The following is a 10655-nucleotide window of genomic DNA, read 5'->3' as shown; positions in this document are numbered from 1 at the left end:
TTTGATCGTTCCATGCTATTATATTATGTGTTTTGGATGTTTATGGGCTTTATTAAACACTTTTATATTATTTTTGGGACTAACCTATTGACCCAGAGCCCAGTGACCCAGAGCCCAGTGCCAGTCCCTGTTTTTTCCCTTGTTTCAGTGTTTCGAAGAAAAGGAAGATCAAACGGAGTCGAAACGGAATGAAACCTTCTAGAGAAGTTATTTTTGGAAGGAAAGCAACCCGAGAGACTTGGAGTCCACGTCAAGGAAGCTTCGAGGAAGCCACGAGGTAGGGGGCGCGCCCACCCCCCTAGGCGCGCCCTCCACCCTCGTGGCTCCCCTGACGTACTTCTTCCTTCTATATATCTCCATATACCCTAAAACGATCGGGGAGCACAATAGATCGGGAGTTCTGCCGCCAGAAGCCTCCGTAGCCACCGAAAGCCAATCTAGACCCGTTCCGGCACCCTGCCGGAGGGGGCAATCCCTCTCCGGTGGCCATCTTCATCATCCCGGTGCTCTCCATGATGAGGAGGGAGTAGTTCTCCCTCGGGGCTGAGGGTATGTACCAGTAGCTATGTGTTTGATCTCTCTCTCTCTCTCTCGTGTTCTTGAGATGATACGATCTTGATGTATCGCGATCTTTGCTATTATAGTTGGATCTTATGATGTTTTCTCCCCCCTCTACTCTCTTGTAATGGATTGAGTTTTCCCTTTGAAGTTATCTTTTCGGATTGAGTCTTTAAAGATTTGAGAACACTTGATGTATGTCTTGTCGTGCGTATCTGTGGTGACAATGGGGTACCACGTGATTCACTTGATGTATGTTTTGGTGATCAACTTGCGGGTTCCGCCCATGAACCTATACATAGGGGTTGGCACACGTTTTCGTCGTGATTCTCCAGTAGAAACTTTGGGGCACTCTTTGAGGTTCTATGTGTTGGTTGAATAGATGAATCTGAGATTGTGTGATGCATATTGTATAATCATACCCACGGATACTTGAGGTGACATTGGAGTACCTAGGTGACATTAGGGTTTTGGTTGATTTGTGTCTTAAGGTGTTATTCTAGTACGAACTCTAGGGCTGTTTGTGACACTTATAGGAATAGCCCTACGGATTGACTGGAAAGAATAACTTTGAGGTGGTTTCGTACCCTACCATAATCTCTTCATTCGTTCTCCGCTATTAGTGACTTTGGAGTGACTCTTTGTTGCATGTTGAGGGATATTTATGTGATCCAATTATGTTATTATTGTTGAGGGAACTTGCACTAGCGAAAGTATGAACCCTAGGCCTTGTTTCAACGCATTCCAATACCGTTTGTGCTCACTTTTATCATTAGTTACCTTGCTGTTTTTATATTTTCAGATTACAAAAACCTTTATCTTTCATCCATATTGCACTTGTATCACCATCTCTTCGCCGAACTAGTGCACCTATACAATTTACCTTTGTATTGGGTGTGCTGGGGACACAAGAGACCGTTTGTTACTTGGTTGCAGGGTTGCTTGAGAGAGACCATCTCCATCCTACGCCTCCTACGGATTGATTAACCTTAGGTCATCCACTTGAGGGAAATTTGCTACTGTCCTACAAACCTCTGCACTTGGAGGCCCAACAACGTCTACAAGAAGAAGGTTCTGTAGTAGACATCAAGCTCTTTTCTGGCGCCGTTGCCGGGGAGGTGAGTGCTTGAAGGTATATCTTTAGATCTTGCAATCGAATCTTTTTGTTTCTTGTTTTAGCACTAGTCTAGTTTATAAAAGAAAACTACAAAAACAAATGGAATTGAGTTTGTCTCACACGCTTCATCTTTTTAATATCTTTCATGAGTATGATGGGAGGGAAAATTGTGCCAAAGTGTTAGAAGAAGAATGCATTAAAATGTTTGGCATTAAATCTTTGAATGCTGAGCATGATTGCAATGTTGTTAGTATGAACTCCTATAAACATGTCTCCTATAAACATGTCAATTTTTGTGGAATGCATTGGGTTTGTAAGTACACACCAAATAGGGAAGATAGATATTGCATGAGGCATAAGTACTTAGAAACTAAATTGTTGCAAGAAAGGCTTGATGATTGTGCTGAAAATTTAAATTTTCTTGGCCGTACTTGTGGACTTTGCAATGAACATGGTCATTTAGCTATCCGATGCAAATTGTTTCATGATCTTATCGTGTCCAAAAATTGTGATGACTTGATTTCCCTTGCACACTATAATGAACTTTGGTTGCTTATGGCTTATGAATAAATGAAACGTATAACTAAGCATCTTCCAGAATTTTCCCGTTATAAACTTCTTGGTTTTGATCTAGAGGAAATGTATATGTATTGTGCGGTGAATTGCATTGAAAATCCTTATATTGCCAATTACATAAAGAAAAGAAAGCAAATAGAAGATGAAGAGAACACTAATGAAAGGGAAGAGACTTCCCAATATTCTGCTATTATTTCTTATGATGAATCAGGTAACGAGGAGGAGCCTTCTATTCAACCAATCTCATTAATAAGGAGTTCCAAAAAGAGGATTGAACCCACACATGATGTGGTGAAGAAGAAGAAAAGAAAAAGGAAGAGAGGTAAAAAGATATCTCCCCCAAATAATGTTGCTCCTATTACTATTGTGCCTCATGAAAATATAATTGTGGAAGATAATGATACTTCTTATGATCTTGAAAATCTTTTTGGCACTTGCTTGGAAGAATATGATAATTGCTATACTATTGGTGCTATCCATACTATTAATGATGAGAGTGATTATGCTTATGATATGAAAAGGCCCAAGCTTGGGGATGCTATGTTTGATGAAGATGATGTTTTTGAGAATATATTTGCTGCAATTAATGTTGGTCCCAAGCTTGGGGATGCTATGTTTAATAATGATGATATTTTTAGCCCCCCCAAGTTTTGATATGCAAAGTTGTTATGATGATAGCATGCCTCCTACTTATGATGATTATTGTGATGATACCTATGCTATAAAAAGTAGTGATTATATTTATAAAACTTGTCATGATTATGGTTACCCCTTTTATGAACATTACTCTTTTAATGTGGAAACAATTTATAGTATTCGAGTTTCTTATGATACTCCCACTATTCTGAATGAGAAGAATTTTGGTTATGTGGAGAGTAATAAAATTTCTATGCTTGTAGATCATGAAAATAATGCTTTAGGTGCTGGTTATATTGTTGAATTCATTCATGATGCTACTGAAAATTATTATGAGGGAGGAATATATGCTTGTAGGAATTGCAATAATATCAAGTTTCCTCTCTATGTGCTTAAAGTTTTGAAGTCATGCTTGTTTTACCTTCCTATGCAAGTTGATTCTTGTTCCGACAAGTTGTTTGCTCCCAAAATCCCTATGCATAGGAAGTGGGTTAGACTTAAAGGTTCTAGTCATTTCTTCATGATGCTCTCTTTATGTTACAATTCTTATCTTTTATGTGAGCATCATTGAAATCATCATGCCTAGCTAGGGGCGTCAAACAATAGCGCTTGTTGGGAGGCAACCCAACTTTATTTTTGTTACTTGCTTTTTGCTCCTGTTTAGTAATAAATAATTTATCTAGCCTATGTTATGATTGAGTTTTTTTATGTTTTAATTAGTGTTTGTGCCAAGTAAAACCGTTGGCAAGACTTGGGGAAAGTCTTGTTGATCTTATTGTAAAAAACAGAAACTTTAGCGCTCATGAGAATTGCTGCCATTTTTATTTGGATAGTTCTATTTAGTTAATTCTTTTTGAAGATGATTAAGAGATAAATTCCTCACGTCCATCATTTTATTTGAGAATTTTATGAGTTCCATAAGTATACGTTTGATCCAGATTACCACAGACTGTTCTGTTTTTGAAAGATTCTGTTTTCGATGTGTTGTTTGCTTATTTTGATGAATCTATGAGTAGTATCGGAGGGTATGAACCATAGATAAGTTGGAATACAGTAGATATTACACCAATATGAATTTAGAATGAGTTCACAATAGTACCTAAGTGGTGATTTATTTTCTTATACTAACGGAGCTTACGAGTGACTCTTTGTTGCATGTTGAGGGATAGTTATGTGATCCAATTATCTTATTATTGTTGAGGGAACTTGCACTAGCGAAAGTATGAACCCTAGGCCCTGTTTAAACGCATTGCAATACCGTTTGCGCTCACTTTTATCATTAGTTACCTTGCTGTTTTTATATTTCCAGACTACAAAAACCTTTATCTACCATCCATATACCACTTGTATCACCATCTCTTCGCCGAACTAGTGCACCTATACAATTTAGCATTGTATTGGGTGTGTTGGGGACACAAGAGACTCTTTGTTATTTGGTTGCAGGGTTGCTTGAGAGAGACCATCTTCATCCTATGCCTCCTACGGATTGATAAACCTTAGGTTATCCACTTGAGGGAAATTTGCTACTGTCCTACAAACCTCTGCACTTGGAGGCCCAACAACGTCTACAAGAAGAAGGTTGTATAGTAGATATCAAGATTACATCCAGAGATGGACCGCTCTTCATTATACCATGGAGAATGTGTCAGAACATCAGGCAGTTTGCGCCTTTAAGGAGGGCGTTCGGTACAGAGAGCTTAACTTGAAATTCGGTCGGACAGGGGACATGTCCCTAGCTCGGATGAGGGAAATAGCCACTCGGTACGCTAACGGTGAGGAAGAAGACCAACTCCGCAGTGGCTAGAACAAACCAGTAGCCCAGGACACCGGAGGAGGAAATTCCAGTCGGAAGCAGAACCGCAAAGCCGAACCCGCAGGTCCTGGTGAGGTCGCAGTTGTGAACCAAGCAAAATTTAAATGAAAGCCCAAGGGGCCATGGATCCCCAAGAAAGTGAAAGATCAAGCGGGAAATGATGTGCTTGATTTGCCGTGTCACATACACACCAAGAAAGATGAAGAGGGAAGCCTGATTTACCCCAAGCATACCACTCGACAATGTCAACTCCTAATTCCGAGCTTCCGAGAGGGCCAGCCCAGTGAAAAGGAAAAGGAATCTGATAATGATGAGGACAAGGAGGAGGATGAAGGTTATCCCAATGTCAATGCCACTCTAGTGATTTTTGCTGACATCGAGAGCAAAATTCGACTCAAAGTTATCAACACAGAAGTAAACATTGTTGCTCCGGCAACTACGACGTATCTGAAGTGGTCAAAACTCCCATTACATTCGACCTGTCCGATCACCCAGCGCACATTGCTAACCCCGGGTGGCAAGCATTGGTGGTCGACCGAGTCGTTGGGGGCACTCAACTGACCAAGGTCTTGATGGACGGTGGCAGTGGTTTGAACATTTTATACGCTGAGACCCTCCGAGGGATGGGCATTCCAATGTCCAAGATCAGTGAAAGCAACATGCGATTCCATAGAGTCATCCTAGGGAAGAAAGCCGATTCACTCGGTTAGATCACTCTTGATGTGGTTTTCGGCGACTCAAATAATTACCGCAAGGAAAAGTTGACATTTGAAGTGGTGGATTTTCATAGTGCCTACCATGCTATTCTGGGCAGGCCTGCATATGCTCGTTTCATGGCTCGACCGTGTTACATGTACCTGAAGTTGAAGATGCCTGGCCCCAGAGGCGTGATCACAATCACTGGAAATCAGCAGAGAGCAGAAGAGTGCCTCAAGAAGGGCTCGAAGATTGCCGATGAGCAGATGGCAGCTGTGGAAATGGAAGAGTATCAGAAATATGCAGATCTGAGTGATTTGTTGCGAGATAAGAAGCCTACTTCAGAGTCTGCATTTCAGTCGTCTCGTGAGACAAAACCTGTCCATGTTCACCCGGCCACTTCGAATGCCGCTCCGACCCACATCTCAATGACACTCGATAGCAAATAGGAAGAAGTGCTCATCTAGTTCCTCCGTGAGAACTGGGACATCTTTGCATGGAAACCATCTGACATCTCGGGTGTGCCCAGGGGACTGGCTGAGTATCGTATGCGCGTCGACCCAAAAGTGAAACATGTCAAAGAGCATCTCCGTTGGTCCGTCGTGGAGAAGAGGAAGGCAATTGGCGAAGAAGTGGCTTGGCTTTTGGCAACTGAGTTCATCCGCAAGATATACCACTCTGAGTGGCTCGCCAATGTTGTTATGGTCCCTAAGAAAGATGATTCACTTTGTATGTGCAACGATTTCAAGCACATTAATCGGGCCTGCCCGAAAGATCATTTCCCTCTCCCCTGCATCGACCAGATTGTCGACTCGACTGCTGGGTGTGAGCGCTTGTCCTTTTTGGATGCCTATTCCGGGTACCATCAGATCCGGCTGTATGGACCCGACAAAATAAAAACAGCCTTCATCACCCCATTCAGGTGTTTTTGCTATATCACCATGCCTTTTGGTCTTAAGAATGCTAGCGCCACATTCATGCGCATGATTCAATTGTGCCTGCTCACTCAAATCAGTCGGAATGTGGAAGCATACATGTATGACATCCTGGTTAAGTCACGTAAAGGTTCCGACCTACTGGCTGAGCTCGCTGAAACCTTTGCCAACTTAAGAAGATATGATATCAAGCTCAACTCGTCAAAGTGCACATTTGGAGTCCCAGGGGGAAAGTTACTCGGTTTCCTCATTTCTGAACGAGGAATCGACGCAAACCCGGAAAAGGTTGGAGCGATCCTCCGAATGAAATGGCCTGTGCGTGTGCACGACGTCCAGAAGCTTACTGGTTGTTTGGTCGCGTTGAGTTGGTTTATCTCTCGTCTCGGTGAAAAAGCATTACCTCTTTACCGACTGATGAAGAAGTCTGACAAGTTCGAGTGGACTCCTGAAGCCGAAGCAGCGTTTGTAGAGCTCAAAGCCATGCTTTCCACCCAGCCGGTGCTTGCTACCCCAATCAGCAAGGAGCCTCTGCTGTTGTATATTACAGCCATTGGATAAGTTGTCAGCACAGTGCACACGGTCGAGCAGGAAGAAGAAGGCAAAGCCTACAAAGTTCAACGCCAAGTGTACTATATTTCTGAAGTCTTGACTCTGTCCAAGCAGAGATATCCGCATTATCAGAAGCTTGTTTATGGAATTTACTTGACCACAAAGAAAGTTGAACACTATTTCTCAGACCACTCGGTTTCAGTCATCAGCGACGCTCCATTATTTGAAATTCTGAACAATAGGGACGCAACTGGTCAAGTGGAAAAGTGGGCGATTGAACAACAGCAACCGACTCAGATTCACTCAGAACATTGGACTATGTTCTTTGATGGATCCAAGATGCTGAATGGCTCTGGTGCTGGTGTGGTTCTGGTATCCCCAAGAGGTGATAAGCTCAGCTATGTCCTCCAGATTCACTTTGATTCTTCAAACAATGAAGTTGAGTATGAGATACTTTTGTATGGGTTGCGTATGGCTATCTCACTCGGTGTCCGTCGCCTGATGGTCTACGGCGACTCAGACTTGGTGGTTAATCAAGTGATGACGGAATGGGACATCAGGAGCCCAACTATGACTGGTTATTGCAACGCAGTTAGAAAGCTGGAGAAGAAGTTTGAAGCGTTGGAGCTCCACCACATACCTCGGATCAAGAATCAAGTTGTTGATGATCTGGCGAAGATAGATTCCACTCGGAAACCTATCCCCAATAATGTGTTCTTGGAGCATCTCCATACCCCGTCTGTTCAAGAAGATCCCTTTACGGAAGAGCCCCCACAACCGATCAGTACAACCAATCCAACTGAAACTGAAGTCCCAGCTATAGTCGACCTAATCACGGAAGTTTTGGTAATCATCCCCGGCTGGATGGTACCATATATTGTGTATTTGCTTAGAAAGGAACTCCCAGAGGATGAAGATGAGGCACGTCAGAACATCCGTCGATCCAAAGCCTTCACAGTGATAGGTGGACAACTTTACAAAGAAAGTGTTACTGGAGTTGCTCAGCGTTGCATCTCCCCAGAAGAAGGTCGAATGATCATAAATGAGATCCACTCCGGGACCTGTGGTCACCATGCATCCTCTCGTACCATCATGGCCAAAGCATACCAAGATGACTGGCCGCACGCAAATGATATGGGGAAAGATATAGTCGACAAGTGTGAAGGCTGCTAGTTCTACTCGAAGATGTCTCACAAGCCTGCGTCTGCTTTGAAGACTATTCCACTCGTCTGGCCATTTGCAATTAGGGGGTTGGACATGGTCGGACCTTTCAAGACTGGCAGAAGTGATTTCTCTCATTTGCTTGTGGTAGTCGACAAATTCACCAAATGGATTGAAGCTAGGCCTATCAAGAATCTTGATTCAAGCACTGCCATCAGTTTCATCAAAGAGCTGATATTCAGATATGGAGTCCCTCATAGTATTATCATAGATAACGGCTCGAACTTTGATTCTGATGAGTTCAGAGCATTTTGCGCTTCCCAAGGCACTCGGGTTGACTACGCATCTCTTGCGCACCTGCAGTCGGATGGGCAGGCAGAAAGGGCGAATGGTTTGATCCTTCAAGGGCTGAAACCCCGACTGATGTGTGATCTCAAGCATGCTGCTGGAGCCTGGGTGACTGAATTGCCATCAGTCCTATGGGGACTGAGAACAACTCCCAACCGGTCGACTGACCGAACTCTTATCTTCATGGTGTATGGTGCTGAAGCTGTGCTTCCGAGTGACTTGCTGCACAACGCCCCCCGAGTGGAACTCTTCTAAGAAGCTGAAGCAGAACAGGCACGCCAAGATGAGGTTGATCTCTTGGAGGAAGAACGAGAGATGGCTCTAATTTGATCGACCATTTATCAACAAGACCTGCGTCGATTCCATGCCCGAAATGTCAAAGGTCGAGCATTCCAAGAAGGAGACCTTATGCTCCGAGTGCACCAAAAACGACCTCACAAACTTGCTCCGGCTTGGGAAGGACCCTTCATCATCACAAAGGCGCTCCACAATGGAGCGTATCACCTCTATAACGTAGCCAAGAAAGAAGATGAGACACGCTCGTGGTATGCGGATCTGCTCCGCCGTTATTATACCTAAACACTCGGATCAACGAGTTGTAATAAGAATCCTTCAGTTTGCTTACCAAAGACAATATTTCTTGAAGTATCTTAATGATTGTTACCCATCAAGCATCTGTGGTCAAATCCCCTAGTGGGTGGCTTAGCCGTGAACCCGATTCGCCTAAGTTTCAAAAACATTCCGAATGAAGAGCAACCCTCTCACTTGGGAGCTTAGCTGCTAACCCGATTCGCCTAAGTTACAAACTACTCCGAGTGGAGAGCAATCCTCCCACTCGGGGGCTTAGCTACGACCCCGTACTCGCCTAAGTTACAAAACTAATCTGAGTGGAGAGCAATCCTCCCACTCGGGAGCTTAGCTGCAATCCCGTACTCACCTAAGTTAAAAAAAAACTACTCCGAGTGGATAGCAACCCTCCCACTTGGGGGCTTAGCTGCGATCCCGTACTCGCCTAAGTCAAAAAACTATTCCGAGTGGAGAGCAACCCTTCCACTCGAGGGCTTAGTTGCGACCCCGTACTTGCCTAAGTTACAAAACTACTCCGACTGGAGAGCAATCCTCCCACTCGGGGGCTTAGATGTGATCACGTACTCGCCTAAGTTAAAAAAACTACTCCGAGTGGAGAGCAACCCTCCCACTCGGGGGCTTAGCTGTGATCCCGTACTCGCCTAAGTTACAAAACTACTCTGAGTGGAGAGCAACCATCCCACTCGGGGGCTTAGCTGCGACCCCGTACTCGCCTAAGTTACAAAACTACTCCTAGTGGAGAGCAATCCTCCCACTCGGGGGCTTAGCCGTGAACCTGATTCGCCTAAGTTTCAAGAACATTCCGAGTGAAGAGCAACCCTCCCACTCGGGGGCTTAGCTGCGATTCCATACTTGCCTAAGTTAAAAAACTAATCCGAGTGGAGAGCAACCCTCCCACTCGGGGGCTTAGCTGCGACCTCGTACTCGCCTAAGTTACAAATCTACTCCGAGTGGAGAGCAACCCTCCCACTCATAGGCTTAGCTGCGACCCCGTACTCGCCTAAGTTACAAAACTACTCCGAGTGGAGAGCAATCCTCCCACTCAGAGGCTTAGGTGCGATCCCGTACTCGCCTAAGTTAAAAAACTACTCAGAGTGGAGAGCAACCCTCCCACTCGGGGGCTTAGCTGTGATCCCGTACTCACCTAAGTTAAAAAAACTACTCCGAGTGGAGAGAAACCCTCACACTCGGGGGTTTAGTTGCGACCCCGTACTCGCCTAAGTTACAAAACTACTCCGAGTGGAGAGCAATCCTCCCACTCGGGGGCTTAGCCGCGAACCCGATTCGCCTAAGTTCCAAAAACATTCCGAGTGAGGAGCAACCCTCTCACTCGGGAGCTTAGCTGCGAACACGATTCGCCTAAGTTATAAAACTACTTCGAGTGGAGACCAATCTTCCCACTCGGGGGCTTAGCCGTGATCCCATACTCGCCTAAGATACAAAACTACTTTGAGTGGAGAGCAACCCTCCCACTCGGGGGCTTAGCTGCGACCCCATACTCGCCTAAGTTACAAAACTACTCTGAGTGGTGCCGCAAGTACAACGTCTGGTTGCACTCAGAGCTACGCCACAAGCACGACGTACGGTTGCACTCGGAGTTGTGCCACAAGTACAACGTCCGGTTGCACTCGGAGCTACTCCACAAATACAATGACTGGCTGCTCTTAGAGCTGCGTCA

The 10655-nt window shown here is 44.6% G+C and overlaps 1 protein-coding gene across 1 annotated transcript; it reads left to right on the top strand.

The window, feature by feature from the left end:
- The first annotated feature begins 7420 nt into the window (after positions 1-7420).
- On the top strand, positions 7421-8053 carry LOC147964459 (uncharacterized). Its single transcript, XM_087529991.1, has one exon. The coding sequence runs from the start codon at positions 7421-7423 to the stop codon at positions 8051-8053; it is 633 nt and encodes a 210-aa protein (XP_087386117.1).
- The last annotated feature ends 2602 nt before the right edge of the window (positions 8054-10655 follow it).

This window comes from Triticum urartu, chromosome 6A (assembly GCF_056163025.1).
Source record: "Triticum urartu cultivar PI428250 chromosome 6A, HENAU_Tu73, whole genome shotgun sequence".
NCBI lineage: Eukaryota > Viridiplantae > Streptophyta > Magnoliopsida > Poales > Poaceae > Triticum > Triticum urartu.
The sequence above is the reverse complement of the archived record's forward strand: the minus strand, read 5'-3'. Positions and strand labels throughout refer to the sequence as shown.

Bases quoted from the DNA above. Each gene is read 5' to 3' on its own strand.
- LOC147964459 (XM_087529991.1), top strand. From the start codon at position 7,421: ATGACGGAATGGGACATCAGGAGCCCAACTATGACTGGTTATTGCAAC.